This window comes from Bubalus bubalis, chromosome X (genome assembly GCF_019923935.1).
Source record: "Bubalus bubalis isolate 160015118507 breed Murrah chromosome X, NDDB_SH_1, whole genome shotgun sequence".
Taxonomy (NCBI): domain Eukaryota; kingdom Metazoa; phylum Chordata; class Mammalia; order Artiodactyla; family Bovidae; genus Bubalus; species Bubalus bubalis.
In genome coordinates, this window is record NC_059181.1 from 75,665,556 (window position 1) to 75,691,905 (window position 26,350).

The 26,350-nt window shown below is 37.4% G+C and overlaps 1 protein-coding gene across 4 annotated transcripts in view; it reads right to left on the reverse strand.

The window, feature by feature from the left end:
* Positions 1-26,350, reverse strand: part of POF1B (POF1B actin binding protein) — a 101,094-nt gene that overhangs the window by 66,559 nt on the left and 8,185 nt on the right. For 2 of the 4 annotated variants that reach the window (XM_044936807.2, XM_006065016.4), the window contains exons 3-5: positions 4,180-4,254; positions 2,343-2,366; positions 1,719-1,799 (exon numbers count right to left, since the gene is read on the reverse strand). In XM_044936807.2, the coding sequence (XP_044792742.2) occupies positions 1,719-1,799; positions 2,343-2,366; positions 4,180-4,254 (180 nt within the window). The remainder of the gene's footprint in view (positions 1-1,718; positions 1,800-2,342; positions 2,367-4,179; positions 4,255-26,350) is intronic. The other 2 variants (XM_044936808.2, XM_006065017.4) reach the window with 1 other exon arrangement.

Here is a 26,350-nt window from a genome sequence, read left to right on the forward strand (position 1 = left end):
GGCCCTCCTGATGTCTTCCTTTCCCCACACATATTTTTCAGATTTGTTGCTTAAACACTTGATTCTGCAAAATGAGAAAGCAGATGCTTTACTGTAATCACATTCTCTCTTGGTATTTACATAGATATTTGAAAACTCAAGCAAATATCCAAAACAGTCACCCCCTCCAAAGCCTGTATGCTGGTAGACTCACACAAGCACACATGCACAACTAACAGCCTCTCTAGTTAAAGAGACGTGAGAAGATGATTTTTAAATGAATAAAGAAGAGAGGAGATAGAAACAAGCAGAAGAGTAGTACATCCTCCCCACCCAACTAGACTAGTACCAACTGTATTACCTTGATTTAACCCCTTGCTTTCCACAGCTGAAGCAAATAATCAGTTTTATTTTGTGAGAGAATTATTTCCTGCAGTAGTAGGAAAATAAAGAGAAAAGCAAAAAACTCCTACAGTATTATCTGGGGCACTCTGTGAACCTTGTGCCCTTATAACCCTATAGTAGAATTTCCTGTTGCAGCTAAAGTAAGGCTGTGTGTGTGTCTGTGTGTGTGTTGAGCAAGGCTTATTACTGTGGGGAAAATTGTTTTCTTAATTTTCTCCTCAAAATGAGACTGAAAATAATATCCTAGTTTGTATAATATAAAGTTATATATCTTTATAGAAAATATAATAATGTAATTTTTAGAAGACCTCATTGCTAGGCACAAAAGTTCATACACCATAGTAAACAAACACATGGAGATATTTTTGAACTTTTGAATTTTCATTTTCTTCTTCCTAGCAAATATCTCAATGGCAAATCTAATCTGACTAAATACTGCAACCCCCAATACAACCGGTGATAGTTTTATATGAAATCTGTGGACCACTTCGTCCCTTTTTACTTTGGTTCAAAGTGCACAAAAACCCTTAGTAGCACAAGAATCTAGAATATAGAAGCACAATGGAGTATTATTCAGCCATTAAAAATAATACAATTTGAATCAGTTCTAATGAGGTGGATGACACTGGAGCCTATTATACAGAGTGAAGTAAGACAGAAAGAAAAACACCATTGCAGTATACTAACATATATACATGGAATTTAGAAAGATGGTAACGACAGCCCTGTATGTGAGACAGCAAAAGAGACACAGATGTATAGAACAGTCTTTTGGACTCTGTGGCGGGGGGTGGGGGGGGAGCGGGGGGATGATTTGGGAGAATGGCATTAAAACATGTATAATATCATATAAGAAACAAATCGCCAGTCCAGGTTCGATGCAGGATACAGGAAGCTTGGGGTTGGTGCACTGGGATGACCCAGAGGGATGGTATGGGGAGGGAGGTGGGAGGGGGATTCAGGATGGGGAACACGTGTACACCCATGGCAGATGCATGTTGATGTATGGCAAAACCAATACAATATTGTAAAGTAAAAAAAGAATAATAATAATAAAAAATTTTAAAAAATTATATAAAAAAGAAAATAGAAGCAGAAAACTTTATAGCCCAAGAATTTCCATGCTACTTAGAACTGTTGCATCTCTGAGGCAAATGTCTGTCTGGAACTAATGATGAATTTTTTATAATAATAATTAGAAATTAACTTTATAACTGAAAGAAAGTCCAACAATCTGATTTTAGGAATCTAGTAACTAACTCACCCTTCTTGTTTAAGTTATCAACTTCTGAGGAATTATAGATTGAGATAAGAGTTTGCATAATATAGTTTACCTGTTCAGGACTTTGCACTATATATCGCCTTATAGTGGTTTGAGGATATGTAGTAACTTTCACTGTTGGAGAATGGAGTTCCTGTGAATAAAAGATAAAAGCTGCATATAATCAGAGTTATTTAGTGACCTTGGAGCCATGAATAATAATACAGAGCAATTTTCAGAGTGAAATTTTAAAAATTGCTTACATGAATGATGACATATGAATTTATATTTTGGTTAATTTTGGTCTCAAAAACATACATGGAATCAAATGTTTATGTGCTCAGCAACATGCTAGGTATTTCTGTTATACTCATTGCCTAGTAATTCACCACACATTTCAAACTATTAATATGTTTGATGAGAGTTTTAAAATATTCTTTTCATTTAGAATGCCCCCACATGATTAGAAGAAAATATAGTTTAATATTTATTAATCAGATCTTCTGTTTGGAAAGGACATGAAAGGAGACACCAAGAAAAAACTGACTGTGTGTACTCTGAAACATTTAAATCTTCAATGTGGTGACAGGGGAGGGCCACAAATAAAGTTAAAAGGGAGACAAAACACTAGAACAAAGTAATTTGAAAGGTTTTGAAGGAAAAAGAGTTGGTATCAATATAAAGAAGGTTTTTATACCTTGGTGAGAAAAAAATCTTCACACTGTTAGAAAAATGAACAAATGGTATGAAAACAGAAAAGAAAAAAGCAAATGATTAACAAACAACAAAAATAAGCTATATTCCAAGCTATAACAAACAATATTCAAACAAGCTAGAAATCAAATACTCATAACAAAAGAATACCATATTTTAACTGGAAATGTTAAAATAATAATGCTGATGAGAGTGCAGTAGAAGGAGCATTTTCCTACAGAAACAGGAAAGATTAAATGATCATTCTCAAGCTGAAATATGTAGCCATCAAAATAATGGTCTTGATAATACAAATTTACATTAAAAAACTCATGGTATATAAAGTTAAGTGAGAATGAAGATATAAAACTACATATAAGGTATGATCTTAATTTTTTATTTGAACAAAAGAAAACACAGCTAAATACTGAGAGTAGTATCTCTGAGTAGGGGAGGGAATCATAAGTGAATTATATTCTTTCTTTATATGCTTTTGTATTTCCTAATTTTTCTACCATAAACATATTTTTGTTATCAGTAGTAAAACAAGCAGCAAACCTAATTCTAAAGTCCTTCATTATGAAAAATAACAATAAATGGAATTTTATGACTGGGTTTGAGTGTAGTAAACAGCTTTGTGATTTAAGTGGACTTAGTTTTCTGAGCTAATCCTTTCTAGGTGGTCCTGTGGGGCTAAACTTCTAACTCAACTGTGGCCTTTATTCCACTGCTATATGTTTTGTTAGGTGTGTGACCCATACTAGTCTGTGAGTTCTTTGAGAATAGTGACTGGTTCTAATTCATCTTTGTGCAATATTTAGTACATATTTGCCACTCAGCAAATGTTTGCTGAATAAATGCATGACTCTAACTGACCTAGGTCTAAGCTAGACTGAATTGGGACATGGTAAGCAAACTTTTCTTCAATAATCTTATGTGTTCTGCATAATATCACCTTTTCCATACTGTATCCCAGACCTAGAGACCAGTTTTTGTCCATTTTTCCCTTCACTATTCAAGTTCACATCATGATACCTCAAGCTGGGTAGGCATGTTTTATAGAACAGTATCTTTCTCCTTCCTATCCTCCAAATCCTGAAAGCTTTATACTCCCCTCCTATGTACTAACAAACTTAGGATCTTTTATGGTTTATTTGCTTAGAATTTACTTTTTAATATATGGGACTCACTTGTTAAACACATATTTGCTAATACAGTATTTAATTATTATTACAGATACCTTTTGCAGATATAATATATACATTCAAAAATAATCTTAAAAAGTATTATTATTATGTCATAAAGATTAAGGGAACATGATCTTGTGTGTCTTTCAAATCATGCACCTTGGAGAAGGGCGAGTTCTAATCCTGTAAATTATTCTCTCTGGATGTCAAAGTATAGTAGTATCATTCACAAAGCCACACCCTCAATCAATACAAGATCTAGGTACTTTATTTCTGCTCAAATCAAGGATCCTTAAAATATGCATAATCAGTGGGATATCGTTGGCTAAAAATAAACTTCACTCAAACCAAAAGCAATCAGATTGAGTAGACAATAAAGTTGAAAAATCTCAATTCACAGACTTTTTTTAGCACTTGTTTCACATTCTTTTAAAATAGGTTGAACTGATTTTCATATGTGACTCTCCTTTCCAGTTTATGCTCCTGATTTTTGGTGAATGTGTAAAGCTTTATGGAGGGTGCTGCGATTCATGAGGTCACAGAGTCGGACATGACTGAGAGACTGAACTGAACTGAACTGAAAGATCAATTAAACATTCAAGCAGGGTTTATGCAAAAAGAAAATAATCTAACATAATACATAATTTATTTTACCTGTTCAGTATTTGGGGTTATATGTAGAGTGCCTGGGACACAAGTAGATATTTTCAGAGTTGGAGAATGAAGTTCCTGTGGAGAGAAACAAAAGAGGGTTCAGAAATCATTACTGAGCAGTGTCATTTAAACGTCTTAGGTTTTTAAAGTATTATTATTATTTCCTTTATTTTTACAAGAACCCAGTTTTCCAGAAATAAGAACTTTATTAAGTGCTTACTTAGACACTGTCCATCTTTACAAAAGCACATTACTGAATTCCTTTGTCAGTATTCCAAGTAACCTAATGAAATATAATTTCTAGAATGCTTTCATAACAATACACACTTCTTGCACTTTTAGTTTGCATTCTTTTTTTATACTTTTTTGAGAACTCTACATAACATCCATCGATGTTATTATATGTCTGCAATTAACAGCATTTAAAATTTATCAAAAACATTAAATGTAAAAAAATCCAAAAACCAATATAGGAAATTATCTTTGAAAACTCAACTAAGACTACTGCTGTTAGAGTACGTCAAGCTGATTTTAAATTATGCTTTGTGTGATCTGCTTCTAGTTTAATCTCAAAGAGTAGGTTCTGATGTTAAAAAATGATCCATAAAACTAAGAGTATGATTTTTAATAATGATTAGATAAAATGGTCACTCCATCAATTATGCTGGTATTCATTACATTTTCCCCAAATCAACAAACTGCATAGCTTTATCAGTGTGCAAAGAATTGATAGCATTACTCGATTTCAACTAATTGACACAACTCCAGGATATAGTTCTTAAACGATTAAAAATATTTTTTTTCTTCAGATCAGATCAGTCGCTCAGTCATGTCTGACTCCTTGCGACCCCATGAAACGCAGCACGCCAGGCCTCCCTGTCCATCACCAACTCCCGGAGTTCACTCAGACTCACGTCCATCAAGTCAGTGATGCCATCCAGCCATCTCATCCTCTGTCGTACACTTCTCCTCTTGCCCCCAATCCCTCCCAGCATCAGACTCTTTTCCAATGAGTCAACTCTTCGCATGAGGTGGCCAAAGTACTGGAGTTTCAGCTTTAGCATCATTCCTTCCAAAGAAATCCCAGGGCTCATCTCCTTCAGAATGGACTGCTTGGATCTCCTTGCAGTCCAAGGGACTCTCAAGAGTCTTCTCCAACACCACAGTTCAAAAGCATCAATTTTTCGGCACTCAATCTTCTTCACAGTCCAACTCTCACATCCATACATGACCACAGGAAAAACCATAGCCTCGACTAGACGAACCTTTGTTGGCAAAGTAATGTCTCTGCTTTTCAATATGCTATCTAGGTTGGTCATAGCTTTCCTTCCAAGGAGTAAGCGTCTTTTAATTTCATGGCAGCAGTCACCATCTGTAGTGATTTGGGAGCCCAGAAAAATAAAGTCTGACACTGTTTCCACTGTTTCCCCATCTATTTCCCATGAAGTGATGGGACCAGATGCCATGATCTTAGTTTTCTGAATGTTGAGCTTTAAGCCAATTTTTTCACTCTCCACTTTCACTTTCATCAAGACGCTTTTTAGTTCCTCTTCACTTTCTGCCATAAGAGTGGTGTCATCTGCATATTTGAGGTTATTGATATTTCTCTCGGCAATCTTGATTCCAGCTTGTGTTTCTTCCAGTCCAGCGTTTCTCATGATGTACTCTGCATATAACTTAAATAAACAGGGTGACAGTATACAGCCTTGACGAACTCCTTTTCCTATTTGGAACCAGTCTGTTGTTCCATGTCCAGTTCTAACTGTTGCTTCCTGACCTGCATACAAATTTGTCAAGAGGCAGATCAGGTGGTCTGGTATTCCCATCTCTTTCAGAATTTTCCACAGTTTATTGTGATCCACACAGTCAAAGGCTTTGGCATAGTCAATAAAGCAGAATTAGATGTTTTTCTGCAACTCTCTTGCTTTTTCCATGATCCAGCGGATGTTGGCAATTTGATCTCTGGTTCCTCTGCTTTTTCTAAAACCAGCTTGAACATCAGGAAGTTCACGGTTCACATATTGCTGAAGCCTGGCTTGGAGAATTTTGAGCATTGCTTTACTAGCGTGTGAGATGAGTGCAATTGTGCAGTAGTTTGAGCATTCTTTGGCATTGCCTTTCTTTGGGATTGGAATGAAAACTGACCTTTTCCAGTCCTGTGGCCACTGCTGAATTTTCCAAATTTGCTGGCAAATCAGGAAGTATTAAAACTTAGAATCACAGACTTACAAGGGGAAAACTGACAAACTCATACCAAAGTATAGCTATATTATATATATATATTGGGGCTTTCCTGGTGGCTCAGAGGTTAAAGCATCTGCCTCCAATGCGGGAGACCCAGGTTCAATCCCTGGGTCGGAAAGATCCCCTGGAGAAGGGAATGGTAACCCACTCCAGTATTCTTGCCTGGAGAATCCCATGGATGGAGAAGCCTGGTAGGCTATAGTCCATGGGATTGCAAAGAGTTGGACACGACTGAGCGACTTCACTCACTATATAATATATATAATGTCTATATATATATATATATATATATATATAATGTTTAACATTCTGTTCTTAAAACAATACACACACACATTTGCTGTTCTTAAAACAAAACTATGTTATATATGCCATGCTGTTCTTAAAACAAAATGATGTATTTACTCAAAGGGCCAAACTTTCCACACACTATGGGTTTTCTTTTGGTTCAACTTGTAACATTTTCATCTCTCCTCCCTCTGTTACATCAACAGCAATACTGCAAGCTTAATGCTTCAAGGAAGTCTTTGAACATGTTTCCAGATTTCTTGCTGGTAGCTAAGGATAATTGCTCAGACAAATGCTGAGAATTAAAGATTGTAGATCAAACAGGTACATGGTCTTCACTTTAGGAAAATGGTTACAAATACAACCAAGTACAGGTGGAGGTGGCACACAGATCAAATAGGAGCAGGTTCAGAAAGACAAAAAAAGGTGATTTTTAGTTATATAATAGTACATGAAAACATTCCAACATAAAACTTATACAAATAAAGTCAAAGATCTTGCCTTAGCCATCCTCCCTTCATTCAAATCTCTTACCCAGATATAATTATTGTCAGGTGTATGCTTATATAAATATATATGTATAAATGATATTTACTGCTTGTATTATTCTGCAATGTAAGCCAAATAATATATCTTATAGATTAGATGTGTCTTAATTCATTATTACTCAGCCATTAAAAAGAATACATTTGAATCAGCTCTAATGAGGTGGATGAAACTGGAGCCTATTATACAGAGTGAGGTAAGCGAGAAAGAAAAACACCAATACAGTATACTAACGCATATATATGGAATTAGGAAGATGGTAATGATAATCCTGTATGCAAGACAGCAAAAGATACACAGATGTATAGAACAGTCTTTTGGACTCTGTGGGAGAGGGAGGGGTGGGGATGATTTGGGAGAATGGCATTGAAACATGTATAATATCATATAAGAAACGAATCACCAGTCCAGGTTCGATGCAGGATGCTTGGGGCTGGTGCACTGGGATGACCCAGAGGGATGGTATGGGGAGGGAGGTGGGAGGGGGGTTCAGGATGGGGAACACGTGTATGCCTGTGGCGGATTCATGTCTATGTGTGGCAGAACCAATACAATATTGTAAAGTAAATAATAATAATAATAAAGAGTTTAAAATATTTAAAAATAAATTAATGAATGAATATATATATATTTATTATAGTGTTCCATAATGTTCGTTTGATAGTTTGTTTACCTATGCATCTTAAAATTGTTTCCAGGTTTTCACTGTGCTATGGTGAGTATTTCTCTAGAATCCCACAAAGTGGGATTGCCAGGACACAGAGTATGTGCATTATTCATTTTAATATGCACTGTCCAACTGATTTCCCAAAAGGCCATGCCAATTACACATCCATCAGCAGTGTATAAATGCTCTCATGTCTGAAAGATGCTTTTATACCAACTTTTAGTGTTTTTAGGCTGAAGCTAATAATACTAGAATCATTTTGAGAATATAGTTAGTGCACACTGTCTTGTTTCTGGTTCTGAATATAGGCTAGTTTTTCCCCCTTCCCTTTACCCTATTTAAGTCTGATGACATCAGCAAATGAAACAGAATGAAGCTTACTAGGTAAATGGATTAGCTTTTAAGATAAAAGCATGTACTGAGAAGTTTTATAAACTGGCTGAAATTCACCCAAGTAGGAATACACACACACACATACACACATATATCTTATATCTTTAGCATCCTTATTGATAGTAATATAGGTAGTTAATTGATTCAGATGCCCAGATTGTAGATATTCAAAGGGCAAATTGGTGTATTTGAACAAAGACTAGTCTGGTGCTACCATAAAGAAATTATTCAGTCTTATTATATTTGGAAGGCTGGTAAATTAATTTAATAAATTATGCTTTATTTAGTTGCTTTGAGCCTTCATTATTAGAACTGACCTAGGCAAATATGGCTTTCCCATACAACCCTTATGAAAACAAAGGGAAAATGGAATAACTACAAAAAGTAAAATATTAAAGTGGTAGCTTTGTATGGGTCAAAGAGATTAAGATATATGGTAGTGATCAGCATGAATTTAAATTACAGCAGTATTAAATTGTCATAAGGGGGGAAAGCCTATCTGAATATAAGGTTTATTAATTAAAGAAAGACTTGCTAAAGAAAACTCTTTCCCCTTGAAAGTCTATAGAATTAGGTAAGTAGTGTGAGTAAATGTCCAAAATGAACATTGTCTTGATGATGAAAGGTATTTTCAGTGGCATCTAGCTCTAGGCAGAATTGCAGCATGTCATTCCACAAGTGAAGTGAAGTGAAGTGAAGTCGCTCAGTCGTGTCCAACTCTTTGTGACCCCATGGACTGTAGCCTTTCAGGCTCCTCCATCCATGGGATTTTCCAGGCAAGAGTGCTGGAGTGGATAAGGAAGTGATCAAAAATGTTTATAAATTAATGAATGAAGATGTCAATTTTAAAGGCATCTCAGGAATAGAAATCTAAATCTCTCTCTTGATAACCTACATTAATATTTAATTTTCAATGTCACTTATTTGTGTATAGTTAACATAAATCCTTATATCTTTCCTTTTCTCCTTTGCTTTTTGCTTCTCTTCTTTTCACAGCTATTTGTAAGGCCTCCCCAGACAGCCATTTTGTTTTTTTGCATTTCTTTTCCATGGGGATGGTCTTGATCCCTGTCTCCTGTACAATGTCACGAACCTCATTCCATAGTTCATCAGGCACTCTATCTATCAGATCTAGTCCCTTAAATCTATTTCTCACTTCCACTGTATAATCATAAGGGATTTGATTTAGGTCATACCTGAATGGCCTAGTGGTTTTCCCTACTTTCTTCAATTTAAGTCTGACTTTGGCAATAAGGAGTTCATGGTCTGAGCCATAGTCTTCTCCCGATCTTGCTTTTGCTGACTGTATAGAGTTTCTCCATCTTTGCCTGCAAAGAATATAATCAATCTGATTTCGGTGTTGACCATCTGGTGATGTCCATGTATAGAGTCTTCTCTTGTGTTGTTGGAAGAGGGTGTTTGTTATGATCAGTGCATTTTCTTTTTTTTTTAAATTTTATTTTATTTTTAAACTTTACAAATTGCATTAGTTTTGCCAAATATCAAAATGAATCCACCACAGGTATACATGTGTTCCCCATCTTGGCAAAACTCTATTAGTCTTTGCCCTGCTTCAATAGTCCTGATTAATAACCCTGTTGGCAACATTCTTTACGTAGAGTTTTGTTGGAAATTAATTATGTTTATAATTAGTAGGTTCAAGCTTAATATAAAAGCCAAGACTGTTTTCCCGACAAAGTTTAAAGTCATTTTCTACTTTGGGAAAGTTGTAGCAATGCTCTTCCCTTTCCTCCTCCTCCCTACCCTTTTTCTTCTCCTTCTCTTCCTCACTCCTCCCTCTTCCTCTCTTTCTTCTCCTCCTCCCTTTATAAAGCACACATGGCATTACCAATTTTTGATCAGAGTGTATTAAAATCAATCTGCTTTTTTGGAGCTTTCCAGACAAGCAAAAGTTAAAAGAATTCGGCAAGATCAAACCACTTTTACAGCAAATGCTAAAGGAACTTCTCTAAGCAGAAAATAAGGAAAAGCCCTACCTACAGAAAATAAACCTTAAACAATGGAGAAAATCGTAATAGGATCATACTTATCAATAATTACCTTAAATATAAATGATTAAATGCACCAACCAAAAACACAGTCCAGCAGAATGGAAGAAAACATGTGCATGTATGCACTTCCACATACCACATCACCCTGCTTGACCCCCCAAATTGTATGTAAGTATTTTATATTGTTAGGTTAATCATGTTTCTGTTATGGCTTGCAATTGTAATTTATCTTTTATTTTTTGTCTTGTTATTGATTGTGAAACTGATAAACATCTTTTACTATTGTGAATATGCAACTGTTACTTAATACCACTGTATCATGATTGGTCAACAGAAAAATTACAGAATTCTATATCTACAAAACTACCATTTAATAGAAAAATCCATAATAGAAAAAAACTTTTAAAAATTCATATGTATATCAGAATTATCTTGGAATTTTTTGAAAAATACAAATGCCCAGGTATTACTTTTCTTTGGCCAGAACTCCAGATATATTTCTAATGAGCAGCGATGTTTAAAAACAATCAGATTATATGAGCATCTTTTACTTTCATCTAGTTTGTTTCACTTTTTCTATTTCATAGTCAGTGCTCCCATTTCATTTAGTTTATGTTCTCCAATTTCTCCATTTCTTTTTTTTTTATGTTCTTTCTCAAACCTTTATCAACCATAGTAGAAAAGTTTTTGTATACAAATATATAAATAATATGTATAATATATATATTTTAGAAAAAGTATGAAATTTTGCCTAACTAAAAAATGTGACATTTGATTCCACTTGTTTGACTTCATATGAAAATAGTGCTGTATTTCTAATTTTAATATATATATAGAGGGGGCGGTTCTAAGATGGCGGAGGAATAGGATGGGGAGACCACTTTCTCCCCCACAAATTCATCAAAAGAACATTTAAACACTGAGGACATTCCGCAAAACAACTTCTGAATGCCGGCAGAGGACATCAGGCACCCAGAAAAGCAGCCCATTGTCTTCAAAAGGAGGTTGGAAAAAATATAAAAGACAAAAAAAGACACAAAAGAGGTAGGGACAGAGCTCCATCCCAGGAAGGGAGTCTTAAAAAGAGAGGTTTCCAAACACCAGGAAGCACTCTCACTGCTGAGTCTGTGGCAAGCCTTGGAACCACAGAGGGCAACATAACTGGGAGGAAAAATAAATAAATAATTAAAATCCACAGATTACGTGCCCAACGGTATCTCCCTCAGTGGAGAAGCAGCACAGACGCTTGCACCCGCCACTAGCAAGCGGGGGCTGATAAGGGAGGCACAGGCTGCATTGCTTAGAGTAAGGACCGAGCTTGAATGCCCTGAGGGCAATCTGAGGGAACTAACTTGGGCTAGCAAAACCAGACTGTGGGATAGCTACCACGTGAAAAGCCCTAACCTAAGACACGGCCAGGCCTGCTCACAGAACAAAGGACTGAACAGAGCTAGCCCGCTGAAGACCATCCCCCTCCGGTGAAAGGCAGCCAGAGCTGAAAGGAGGCAATTGCAGCCCCAGAGAGGCATTATCTACGAAACTGCAAGCAGGCTTCTTTGCTAACTAAGACTTCTTGGGGTTCTGGACAGTCAACATCCACCTGAGAAGGTGCGCCAGTTATACACCCAGAAAACCTAGTGGCAGGGACAGGGGAGGTGATAAATCGCAGCGACAACACTCACCAAACAACTCATCACCTGAGCTGCTCGGACCTGGGAAGGGCACAAAACTCAGGCCCAACAGAGTCTGTGCCTCTGAGGATTACCCGAGTTTCTGAACCTGAGCGGCTTAGACCTAGGAGGTGCAGGCAGCCCAGGGCCGGCTTCAGGCAGTTCCCGGTGGACCAACCTAGAGCCTGAGCAGTATAGGCAGGGAGGGCACATGCGCCGTGAGTGGGAGCAGGCCCAGTGTGGCTGAGACACTGTGAGCACATGCCAGTGTTATTTGTTGGCAGCGTCCCTCCCTTCTCACAGTGCGACTGAACAAGTGAGCTTAAAAAAGTGTCCACCACCGCCCCCTTGTGTCAGGGTGGAAATCAAACACTGAAGAGACCAGCAAACAGAAGAAGCTAAAAAGAGGGAACTGCCTTGGAAGTGACAGGTGCAATAGATTAAAACTCTGTAGTTAGTACCGACTACATAGGAAGGTACCTATAGATCTTGAGAAATATAAGCCAGACCAAGGAACTATCTGAAAATGAACTGACCCCACACTGCCCACAACAACAGAGAAAGTCTTAGATATATTTTTACTATTTTTACTATCATTCTTTTTGTTTTTTAAATGTTTTTAAAAATTTTAAGTCCTCTATTACTCCTTTAATTTTCATTTTTATAACCTACTATTACTTTGCAAAAATAAAAAAGAGACCCTATTTTTTAAAGCAAACTTCATATATATATATATATTATAATTTTTGTGACTTTGTTTTTTTTTTTTTTCTTTTCTTTAATATTGTATTTTTGAAAATCCAACCTCTACTCTAGATTTTTAATCTTTGCTTTTTGGTATTTGTTATCAATTTTGTACCTTTAAGAACCAAATCTTCAGTACCCATTTTTACTTGGGAGCGAGATTATTGGCTTGACTGCTCTCTCCCGCTTTGGGCTCTCCTTTTACTCCACCAGGTCGCCTCTATCTCCTCCCTCCCCCTTCTCTTCTCTACTCAACTCTGTGAATCTCTTTGTGTGTTCCAGACGGTGGAGAACACTTAGGGAACTGATTACTGGCTAGATCTGTCTCTCTCCTTTTGATTCTCCCCCTTTATCCTCCTGGCCACCTCTGTCTCCATCTTACCTTTTCTCTTCTCTGTATAACTCTGTGAACATCTCGGAGCGGCCCAGACTGTGAAGTGCACATAAGGAAGTGATCACTGGCTAGCTTGTTCTCTCCTCTTTTGATTCCACCTCATCTCATTCAGGTCACCTCTAACTCCCTCCTGCCTCTTCTGTTCTCCATGTAACTCTGTGAACCTCTCTGGGTGTCCCTCACTGTGGAGAAACTTTTCATCTTTAACCTAGATATTTTATCAATGGTGCTGTATAGATGGAGAAGTCTTGAGACTACTGTAAAAATAAGACTGAAAACCAGAAGCAGGAGGCTTAAGTCCAAATCCTGAGAACACCAGAGAACTCCTGACTCCAGGGAACATTAATCGATAGGAGCTCATCAAACACCTCCATACGTACACTGAAACCAAGCACCACCCAAGGGTCAAGAAGTTCCAGAGCAAGACATACCACGCAAATTCTGCAGCAACACAAGAACACAGCCCTGAGCTTGAATATACAGGCTGCCCAAAGGTACTCCAAACCCATTGACATCTCATAACTCATTGCTGGAAACTTCATTGCACTCCAGAGAGAAGAAATCCAGCTCCACCCACCAGAACACCGACACAAGCTTCCCTAACCAGGAAACCTTGACAAGCCACCTGCACAACCCCACCCACAGCGAGGAAACTCCACAATAAAGAGAACTCCACAAAACTCCAAAATACAGAAAGGCCACCCCAAACTCAGCAATATAAACAAGATGAAGACACAGAGGAATACCCAGCAGGTAAAGGAACAGGATAAATGCCCACCAAACCAAACGAAAGAGGAAGAGATAGGGAATCTACCTGATAAAGAATTCCGAATAATGATAGTGAAACTGATCCAAAATCTTGAAATCAAAATGGAATCACAGATAAATAGCCTGGAGACAAGGATTGAGAAGATGCAAGAAAGGTTTAACAAATACCTAGAAGAAATAAAAAAGAGTCAATATATAATGAATAATACAATAAATGAGATAAAAAAACACTCTGGAGGCAACAAATAGTAGTATAATGGAGGCAGAAGATAGGATTAGTGAAGTAGAAGATAGAATGGTAGAAATAAATGATGAGCTTTTCCTCTGATGCGAGGAAAAAAGAAAAATGAATTAAAAGAAATGAGGACAATCTCAGAGACCTTCAGGACAATATTAAATGCCCTAACATTCGAATCATAGGAATCCCAGAAGAAGAAGACAAAAAGAAAGACAATGAAAAAATACTTGAAAACTTCCCCAAAATGGGGAAGGAAATAATCACCCAAGTCCAAGAAACCCAGAGAGTCCCAAACAGGATAAACCCAAGGCGAAACACCCCAAGACACATATTAATCAAATTAACTAAGATCAAACACAAAGAACAAATATGAAAAGCAGCAAGGGAAAAACAACAAATAAAACACAAGGGGATTCCCATAAGGATAACAGCTGATCTTTCAATAGAAACTCTTCAGGCCAGGAGGGAATGGCAAGACATACTTAGTGATGAAAGAAAATAACCTACAGCCCTGGTTACTGTACCCAGCAAGGATCTCATTCAAATATGAAGGAGAAATCAAAAGCTTTTCAGACAAGCAAAAGCTGAGAGAATTCAGCACCACCAAACCAGCTCTCCAACAAATGCTAAAGGATACTCTCTAGACAACAAACACAAAAAGGGTGTATAAACTCGAACCCAAAACAATAAAGTAAATAGCAACAGGATCATACTTATCAATAATTACCTTAAACGTAAATGGTTTGAGTGCCCCAATCAAAAGACAAAGACTGGCTGAATGGATACAAAAACAAGACCCCTACATATGTTGTCTACAAGAGACCCACCTCAAAACAGGGGACATATACAGACTGAAAGTGAAGGGCTGGCAAAAGATATTCCATGCAAATAGAGACCAAAAGAAAGCAGGAATAGCAATACTCATATCAGATAAAATAGATTTTAAAACAAAGGCTGTGAAAAGAGACAAAGAAGGACACTACATGATGATCAAAGGATCAATCCAAGAAGAAGATATAACGATTATAAATATATATGCACCCAACAGAGGAGCACCACAATATGTAAGACAAATGCTAAAAAGTATGAAAGTGGAAATTAACAACAACACAATAATAGTGGGAGACTTTAATACCCCACTCACACCTATGGATAGATCAACTAAACAGAAAATTAACAAGGAAATACAAATTTTAAATGATACAATGGACCAGTTAGACCTAATTGATATCTGTAGGACATTTCACCCCAAAACAATGAATTTCACCTTTTTCTCAAGCACACACGGAACGTTCTCCAGGATAGATCACATCCTGCATCATAAATATAGCATTGGTAAATTCAAAAAAACTGAAATCATTCCAAGCATCTTTTCTGACCACAATGCAGTAAGATTAGATCTCAATTACAGGAGAAAAACTATTAAAAATTCCTACATGTGTAGGCTGAACAACACACTTCTGAATAACCAACAAATCACAGAAGAAATAAAAAAATAAATCAAAATATGCATAGAAATGAATGAAAATGAAAAGACAACAACCCCAAACCTGTGGGACACTGCAAAAGCAGTGCTAAGGGGAAAGTTCATAGCAATACAAGCATACCTCAAGAACCAAGAATAAAGTCAAATAAATAACCTAACTCTACACCTAAAGCAAATAGAAAAGGAAGAAATGAAGAACCCCAGGGTTAGTAGAAGGAAAGAAATATTAAAAATTAGGGCAGAAATAAATGCAAAAGAAACAAAAGAGACCGTAGAAAAAATCAACAAAGCCAAAAGCTGGTTCTTTGAAAGGATAAATAAAATTGACAAACCATTAGCCAGACTCATCAAGAAACAAAGGGAGAAAAATCAAATCAATAAAATTAGAAATGCAAATAGAGAGATCACAACATACAAGACAGAAATACAAAGGATCATAAGAGACTACTATCAGCAATTACATGCCAATAAAATGGACAACTTGGCCAAAATGGGCAAATTCTTAGAAAAGGACAGCTTTCCAAAACTGAACCAGGAAGAAATAGAAAATCTTAACAGACCCATCACAAGCATGAAAATTGAAACTGTAATCAGAAATCTTCCAGCAAACAAAAGCCCAGGTCCAGACAGCTTCACAGCTGAATTCTACCAAAAAGTTAGAGTCGAGCTAACACCTATCCTACTCAACCTCTTCCAGAAAACTGCAGAGGACCCTCAACTTCCAAACTCATTCTATGAGGCCACCATCACCCTAATACCAAAATCTGACAAAGATGCCACAAAAAAGAAAACTACAGGCCAATATCACTGATGAACATAGATGCAAAACTCCTTAACACAATTCTAGCAATCAGAATCCAACAACACATTAAAAAGATCATACACCATGACCAAGTGGGCTTTATCCCAGGGATGCAAGGATTCTTCAATATCCGCAAGTCAATCAATGTAATACACCACATAAACACATTGAAAAATAAAAGCCATATGATTATCTCAATAGATGCAGAGAAAGCCTTTGACAAAATTCAACATCCATTTATGATAAAAACTTTGCAGAAAGCAGGAAGAGAAGGAACATACCTCAACATAATAAAAGCTACATATGACAAACCCACAGCAAACATTATCCTCAATGGTGAAAAATTGAAAGCATTTCCCCTAAAGTCAGGAACAAGACAAGGGTACCCATTTTCACTGCTACTATTCAACATAGTTCTGGAAGTTTTGGCCACAGCAATCAGAGCAGAAAAACAAATAAAAGGAATCCAGATTGGAAAAGAAGAAGCAAAACTCTCACTGTTTGCAGATGACATGATCCTACATAGAAAACCCTAAAGACTCCATCAGAAAATTACTAGAGCTAAACAATGAATATAGTAAAGTTGCAGGATATAAAATCAACACACAGAAATCCCTTGCATTCCTGTACCCTAATAATGAGAAAATAGAGAAATTAAGGAAACAATTCCATTCACCATTGGAATGAAAATAATAAAATATTTAGGAATATACCTAAAGAAACTAAAGACCTATATATAGAAAATTATAAGACACTGGTGAAAGAAATCAAAGAGGACACTAATAGATGGAGAAATATACCATGTTCATGGATTGGAAGAATCAATATAATGAAAATGAGTATACAACTGAAAGCAATCTATAGATCCAATGCAATCCCTATCAAGCCACCAATGGTATTTTTCACAGAGCTAGAACAAATAATTTCACAATTTGTATGGAAATACAAAAAAACTCGCATAGCCAAAGCAATCTTGAGAAAGAAGAGTGTAACTGGAGGAATCAACCTGCCTGCCTTCAGGCTCTACTACAAAGCCACAGTCATCAAGACAGTATGGTACTGGCACAAAGACAGAAATATAGATCAATGGAACAAAATAGAAAGCCCAGAGATAAATCCACACACCTATGGACCCCTTATATTTGACAAAGGAGGCAAGAATATACAATGGAGAAAAGACAATCTCTTTAACAAGTGGTGCTGGAAAAACTGGTCAACCACTTGTAAAAGAATGAAACTAGAACACTTTCTAACACCATATACCAAAATAAACTCAAAATGGATTAAAGATCTCAATGTAAAACCAGAAACTATAAAACTCCTAGAAGAGAACATAGGCAAAACACATAAATCACAGCAGGATCCTCTATGACTCACCTACCAGAATATTGGAAATAAAAGCAAAAAATAAACTAATGGGACCTAATTAAAATTAAAAGCCTCTGCACAACAAAGGAAACTATAAGCGAGGTGAAAAGACAGACTTCAAAATGGGAGAAAATAATAGTAAATGAAGCAACTGACGAACAACTAATCTCAAAATTATACAAGCAACTCCTACAGCTCAATACCGGAAAAAATAAACGACCCAATCAAAAATGGGCCAAAGAACTAAACAGACATTTCTTCAAAGAAGACATACAGATGGCTAACAAACACATGAAAAGATGCTCAACATCACACATTATCAGAGAAATGCAAATCAAAACCACAAAGAGGTACCATTTCACGCCAGTCAGAATGGCTGCGATCCAAAAGTCTACAAGCAATAAATGTTGGAGAGGGTGTGGAGAAAAGGGAACCCTCTTACACTGTTGGTGGGAATGCAAACTAGTACAGCCACTATGGAGAACAGTGTGGAGATTCCTTAGAAAACTGGAAATAGAACTGTGTTATGACCCAGTTATCCCACTACTGGGCATACAAACTGAGGAAACCAGAATTGAAAGAGACATGTGTACCCCAATGTTCATCGCAGCACTATTTATAATAGCCAGGACATGGAAGCAACCTAGATGTCCATCAGCAGATGAATGGATGAGAAAGCTGTGGTACATATACACAATGGAGTATTACTCAGCCATTAAAAAGAATACATTTGAATCATTTCTAATGAGGTGGATGAAACTGGAGCCGATTATACAGAGTGAAGTAAGCCAGAAAGGAAAACATCAATACAGTATACTAACATATATATGGAATTTAGAAAGATGGTAATGATAACCCTGTATGCGAGACAACAAAAGAGACACAGATGTATAGAACAGTCTTTTGGACTCTGTGGGAGAAGGAGAGGGTGGGATGATTTGGGAGCATAACATTGAAACATGTATAATATCATATAAGAAACGAATTGCCAGTCCTGGTTCAATGCACTATGCTTGGGGCTGGTGCACTGGGATGACCCAGAGGGATGGTATGGGGAGGGAGGTGGGAGGTGGTTTCAGGATGGGGAACACGTGTACACCTGTGGTGGATTCATACTGATGTATGGAAAAACCAATAAAATATTGTAAAGTAATTAGCCTCCAATTAAATAGATAAATTTAAGTTAAAAAAATAAAAATAAAAAATATATAAGCAACAAGCCAAAAAAGTTTACTGTACAGCACAGGGAACTATAGTAAATGACCTGTAATAACTTATAATGGAAAATAATTTCAAAAATATTATATGTATATACGTATAACTAAATCACACACACACAAAAAGAATTCTGCTTTTTTAAATTTAGTACTGTTTATCTTTTTGCTAGTTTTTCTAAACACCCCTCAGTTCAGTTCAGTCTCTCAGTCATGTCTGACTCTTTGCCACCCCACGAACTGCAGCATGCCAGGCCTCCCTGTCCATCACCAACTCCCAGAGCCTACCCAAACTCATGCCCATTGAGTCAGTGATGCCATTCAATCATCTCATCCTCTGCCATCCCCTTCTCCCACCTTCAATCTTTCCCAGCATCAGGGTCTTTTCAAATGAGTCAGCTCTTCGCATCAGGTAGACAAAGTATTGGGGTTTCAGCTTCAACATCTGTCCTTCCAATGAACACCCAGGACTGATCTCCTTTAGCATGGACTGGTTGGATCTCCTTGCTGTCCAAGGGACTCACAAGAGTCTTCTCCAACACCACAGTTCAAAAGCATCAATTCTTCGGTGCTCAGCCTTCTTCACAGTCCAACTCTCACATCCATACATGACCACAGGAAAAACCATAGCCTTGACTAGAAGGACCTTTGTTGGCAAAGTAATGAATGTCTCTGCTTTTTAATATGCTGTCTAGGTTGGTCATAACTTTCCTTCCAAGATGTAAGTGTCTTTTATTTCATGGCTGCAATCACCATCTTCAGTGATTTTGGAGCCCCCAAAAATAATGTCAGCAGCCACTGTTTCCACTGTTTTCCTATCTATTTGCCATGAAGTGATGGGACCAGATGCCATTATCTTGGTTTTCTGAATGTTGAGCTTTAAGCAAACATTTTCACTCTCCTTTTTTAGTTTCATCAAGAGGCTCTTTAGTACTTCTTCACTTTCTGCCATAAGGGTGGTGTCATCTGCATATCTGAGGTTACTGATATTTCTCCCAGAAATTTGATTTCAGCTTGTGCTTCTTCCTGCCCAGCATTTTTCATGATGTACTCTGCATATAAGTTAAATAAGCCTTATGGACATCTAATAAGAAAGTATGAGATACAAAATTTTAAATGTATTTGTGTAGGATATGATTAATATAAGTTAATTAAATATAATATCATTATATTTAAACTATCAGTGACATCATTTAAGATGTTCCTATTCTTATTTTTTCTGCACTTGATAAAATATACTTGGAGAAATATTAATATGTTGCACTATGATTATATATTTTTATTTCCCTTATACTTCTGATTTTTGCTCTATGTATCTGTGTTTTTTGTTGTTAAGGTGTCTAATGGTTTATGATGTCTATCTTCTTTGTGAATTGTATCTTTTATCATTAAAAATATTAATCTTTGTTTCATTTAAAATAAATAAATTTTTAAAAATAAAAGAAAAGAAAAAAGAAAAAATTCTAAAAAGAAAATTAAATTTTGAATGAGAAAATATTTAAAAGAATCAGAAATGTAATAAATTATTCAATACTCTTCGCAGAAGGTGATGGCACCCCACTCCAGTACTCTTGCCTGGAAAATCCCATGGATGGTGGGGCCTGGTGGGCTGCAGTCCATGGGGTCGCTAGGAGTTGGACATGAGTGAGCAACTGCACTTTATTTTTTCACTTTCATGCATTGGAGAAGGAAATGGCAACCCACTCCAGTGTTCTTTCCTGGAGAATCCCAGGGACGGGGGAGCCTGGTGGGCTGCTGTCTATGGGGTCGCACAGACTCGGACACAACTGAAGCAACTTAGCAGCAGTAGCAGTATTCAATACTCTTAGGTAGTACTCTAAGACAGCAAATTTTTAAAATAAGCTATTGGCATCTGAAAGAAATATCAGCCTGCTTTGGGGGTATTATTTTCCTACGTCCTTGGATAATTGTTCTCCAAATGAGAGCTGGGAAACTCTAGTAATATTAGGGAGAATTCACTAGTCACAAAACATGTATTTTATTTCTGTATGTTAAAATAGCTATTAATTTAGAGTTAAAAAATTACATGAAATGCGAATAGTGCCAATTTCTTACTTACCTCAATGAAATAGCTTCTGAATAGTTCAATGCAGTGGAGAAAAAAGGGAAAGCAGAAGCTGGAGAGGTGTTATTTTCCTTTAGGTTAGAAGGGAAACTTTAAAATCTTAAAACATACTCTGTATTCCCCTTCATGGAACACTGTTTTGTCTTGGCAAAGGGGCTTGAGTAACTCAATGAAGCTATGAGGCATGACATGCAGGACCATCCAAGATGGATAGGTCCTAGTCAGGAGTTCTGAAAAAATGTGGTTCACTGGAAGAGGGAATGGTAAACAACTCCAGTATTCTTGCCATGAGAACACCATGAACAGTATGAAAAGGCAAAAAGATAGGACACCAGAAGATGAGACCTAAGGTCAGAAGGTATTCAATATGCTACTGGAGAAGAGTGGAGGGAAATAAACAGCTCCAGAAAGAATGAAGCATCTGAGCCAAAGTGGAAACAATGATCAGTTGTGGATGAATGTTAGGTCCATGAATCAAGGTAAATTGGAAGTGGTCAAATAGGAGATGGCAAGAGTGAACATCAGCACCTTAGAAGTGAGTAAACTAAAATGGATGGTGGTGGTGGTTTAGTTGCTAAGTCATGTCTGACTTGTGAACTCCCTGGACTGTAGCCTCCTAGGCTCCTCTGTCCATGGGATTCTCCAGGCAATACTGGTTTGCCATTTCCTTTTCCAGGGGATTTTCCTGACCCAGGAGTTGAACCCAGGTCTCCTACCCTGCAGGCAGATTCTTTATCAACTGAGCTATGAGGGAAGCCCAAAATGGATGGGAATGGGCAAATTTAATTCAGATGACCATTATATCTACTACTGTGGACAAAAATCCATTAGAAGAAATGGAGTAGCCCTCAGAGTCAACAAGAGTCTGAAATGTAGTACTTGGATGCAATCTCAAAAGTGACAGACTGAGATTGGTTTGTTTCCAAGGCAAACCATTCAACATCACAGTAATCCAAGTCTATGCTCCAACTATCAATGCCAAAGAAGCTGAAGTTACCTGGTTCTATGAAAACCCAAAACATCTTCTAGAACTAATATTTAAAAAAAAAAAAAAAAGATGCCCTTTTCATCATGTGTGTGAAGTCGCTCAGTCATGTCCGACTCTTTGCGACCCCATGGACTGTAGCCCGCCAGGATCCTCTGTCCATGGTATTCTCCAGGCAAGAATACTGGAGTGGGTTGCCATTTCCTTCTCCAGGGGATCTTCCCAACCCAGGGATTGAACCCGGGTCTCCTGCATTGCAGGCAGACACTTTATCCTCTGAGCCACCAGGGTCATAACAAACACCCTCTTCCAACAACCCAAGAGATGACTCTACATATGGACATCACCAGATGGTCAATATTGAAATCGGATTGATTATATTTTTTGCAGCTGAGGATGGAGAAGCTCTATACAGGCAGCAAAAACAAGACCTGAAGCCAACTGTGGCGCAGATCATAATCTCCTTATGGTAAAACTCAGGCTTAAACTGAGAAAGTACGGAAAGCCACTAGGTAATTCAGGTATGACCTAAATAAGATTCCTTATGATTATAGAGTAGAGGTGACAAATAAGGGGTTATATCTGGTAGACAGAGTGCCTGAAGAACTATGGACAGAGGTTCCTAACATTGTACAGGAGTCATTGACCAAAACTGTCCTCAAGACAAAGAAATGCAAGAAGTCAAAATGATTGTCTGAAGAGGCTTTACAAATAGCTGAGGAAAGAAGAAAAGTGAAAGGCAAGGGAGAAAGGGAAAAATATACTCAACTGAATGCAGGGTTCCATAGTATAGCAAGAAGAGATAAGAAGGCCTTCTTAAATGAACAATGCAAAGAAATAGAAGCAAACAATAGAATGGGAAAGACTAGATATTTCCTCAAGAAAACGGGAGATATCAAAAGAACGTATCGTGTAAAAATGGGCACAATAAAGGACTGAAACATAAAGACCTAATAGAAGCAGAAGAGATTAAGAAGAGGTGGCAAGAATACACAGAACTACATTAAAAAGTTCTTAATGACCCAGGTAACCACAATGGTGTGATCACTCACCTAGGGCCAGACATCCTGGAGTGTGATGTCAAGTGGGCCTTAGCTTCCTAAGCATTACTACAAGCAACGCTAGTGGACATGGTGGAATCCCAGCTGAGCTATTTAAAATCCTAAAAGATGATGCTGCAAATTAGGAAAACTCAGCAGTGATCACAGGACTGGAAAAGGTTAGTTTTCATTTCAATCCCAAAGAAAGGCAGTGCCAAAGAATGTTCAAACTACTGCACAATTGTATTCATTTCACATGCTAACATAATAGTGCTCAAAATCCTTCAAGCTAAGCTTCAACAGTACATGAACCAATAATTTCCACATGAACAAGCTGGGTCTCAAAGAGGCGAGGAACCAGAGATCAAATTGGCAAAATCTGTTCTATCACAGAGAAAGCAAAGGTATTCCAGACAAACATCTACTTCTGCTTCATCAACTATGTGGAAGCCTTTGAATGTAGCGATCACAACAAACTGTGGAAAATTCTTAAAGAGATGGGAACATCAGACCATCTTACCTGTCTCCTGAGAAACTTGTATGGGGGGCGTGAAGCAACAGTTAGAACTGGACATGGAGCAACGGACTGGTTCCAGATTGGGAAAGGTGTACGACAAGGCTGTATATTGTCACCCTGCTTATTTAACTTATATGCAGACTACATCATTGGAAAAGACCCTGATGCTGGGAAAGATTGAAGGCAGGAGGAGAAGGGGACGATAGAGGATGAGATGGTTGGATTTTATCACCAACTTGATGGACATGAATTTGAGCAAGCTCCGGGAGTTGGTGATAGACAGGGAAGCTTGGTGTGCTGCAGTCCATGGGGTCACAAAGAGTTGGACACAACTGAATGACTGAACTGACTAACTGACTGACAGACATCATTCAAAATGCTGGGCTGGATGAACCACAAGCTGGAATTTAGATTGCCCAGAGAAACATCAACAACTTTAGTTATGCAGGTGATACCACTCTAATGGCAGAAAGTGAAGAGGAACTAGAGAGCCTCTTGATGAGGGTGAAGGAGCAGAGAGAAAATGCCAGCTTAAAACTCAACATTCAAGAAACTAAGATCATGGCATCCGGTCCCATCACTTCTGGCAAACAGAAAATGAAAAAGTGGAAGCACTTACATGTTTTATTTTCTTGGGCTCCAAAATCACTGCAGACGGTGACTGCAGCCATGAAATTAAAAAAGCCTTATTCCTTTTTTAATAGGAAAAGCTATGATAAACCAATACAGTCTATTAGAAAACAGAGATATCACCTTGCCAACAAAGGTCCATGTAGTGAAAGCTGTGGTTTTTCCAGTAGTCATGTATGGATATGAGAGTTGGACCATAAAGAAGGTTGAGCACTGAAGCACTGATGCTTTTGAACTATGGTGCTAAAGAAGATTCTTGAGTCTCTTGGACTGCAAGATGATGAAACCAGTCAATCTAAAGGAAATCAACCCAGAATATTCATTGGAAGGGCTGATGTTGAAGCTGAAACTCCAACACTTTGGCTACCTGATGAGAAGAACTGACTCATTCAAAAAGACTCTGATGCTGGGAAAGATTGAAGCCAAAAGGAGAAGGGGGTGGCAGAGGATGAGATGGTTGGATGGCATCAACAACTCAATGGACATGAGTTTGAGCAAATTCTGGGACATAGTTAAGAGCAGTGGAGCCTAGCATGCTGCATGCAGCTTGCCATGAGGTGGCAAGTCATTCACGACCTAAAAGCTGAACAACAACATAAGGGAAACCTTAAAAAGTTAAAACATACTCTAAATTCCAGGATTATTTCAGGGCAACACCTTGAAAGTCAGCACAAAATCTACTTTGTCCTTTAATACATTTTTGATACTTTCCCCTCTGATAACAAAACATTAGAATGGAAAAAATACAGTAATGGTAACTATGAAATGATCTGCTGAAACTAAAATATATTAACTTGTTTTAACTAAAAATTCTTTAATATCTAACTAAGGATAATTAAGGGAGATAGCTGATAAAGAGCTGATATTTAATCTCAGGGCATTCATTAACTAGCTTTTCTAACTTGGACAAGTTATTTTGAGCTGTTTACACTTCAATATTTTTATTTGTACAACAAATAATACCCAGTGTATGTTGTTCTATTTATTTTTTGGAGTTCTAGTAAGTAATGTATATAAAATTTTTGAAAAATAAAACATAGCATCTATTAATATGAGGCATTATTTTTAATAGATTGGTAACATATGTAACTAAGATATTTGTTCAATACTTGTTATGTAGTGGTAATGAAAGAGACAGAAAAGACAGAATACACTTTCTACCCTCACCAAAGTTACAATCAGTTAGGGGTAAAAACTCGGAGAAGACAATGGCAACCCACTCCAATACTCTTGCCTGGAGAATCCCATGGACGGAGGAGCCTGGTAGGCTGCAGTCCATGGGGTCGCAGGGAGTCAGACACAACTGAGCGACTTCACTTTCACTTTTCACTTTCATGCATTGGAGACGGCAATGGCAACCTACTCCAGTACTCTTGCCTGGAGAATCCCAGGGACAGCGGAGCCTGGTGGGCTGCCGTCCATGGAGTTGCACAGAGTCGGACACGACTGAAGCGACTTAGCAGCAGCAGCAGGGGTAAAAACTATTCTTGTAAATAACAATAAAGTATAGTATCATAAAAGCTACAAGGAACTTACTCTGGGAGTTTCCAGGGCTAAGAGGTAACTTCAGCCTGGGACAACTAAAGATTTCATCACAAGGTTACACTTCAGGAAAATTTCTTGAAAAATTACTATAATTTCAACATATCTAGATTGGTGAGAATAGGGACATTTCAAATGTACGAGTATCATGAACAAAGACATAGTTGTGGAAAATGAGGGGCTATATTTAAAGAACAACAGTTTACATTTTGGCTGAAACATAGAACACTAAAAGAGGAGTTCCCAGAAATAAGGTCCCTGAGAGCCAAATAATTGGAGGGCTTTGAAAGTCAGACTAAGAAATTCATAGACACTGAGTATCATTGAAGTTTTATTGAGCAGTAGAGTGATATGAGGTGTTTATAGATAATTTAAGTAACTAAAATATTCTTAGGTGCAATAGAGTTTGTGAAGATTTTAAAATAATTTTATTCAGAGATATATACATCCAAGCTGAAGTCTATGCTAAGGAGAAATGGGTAAATACTATGCTTGAAGATAAAAATATTTCCTTGGAGAGTTCTAAATGTATTTTCA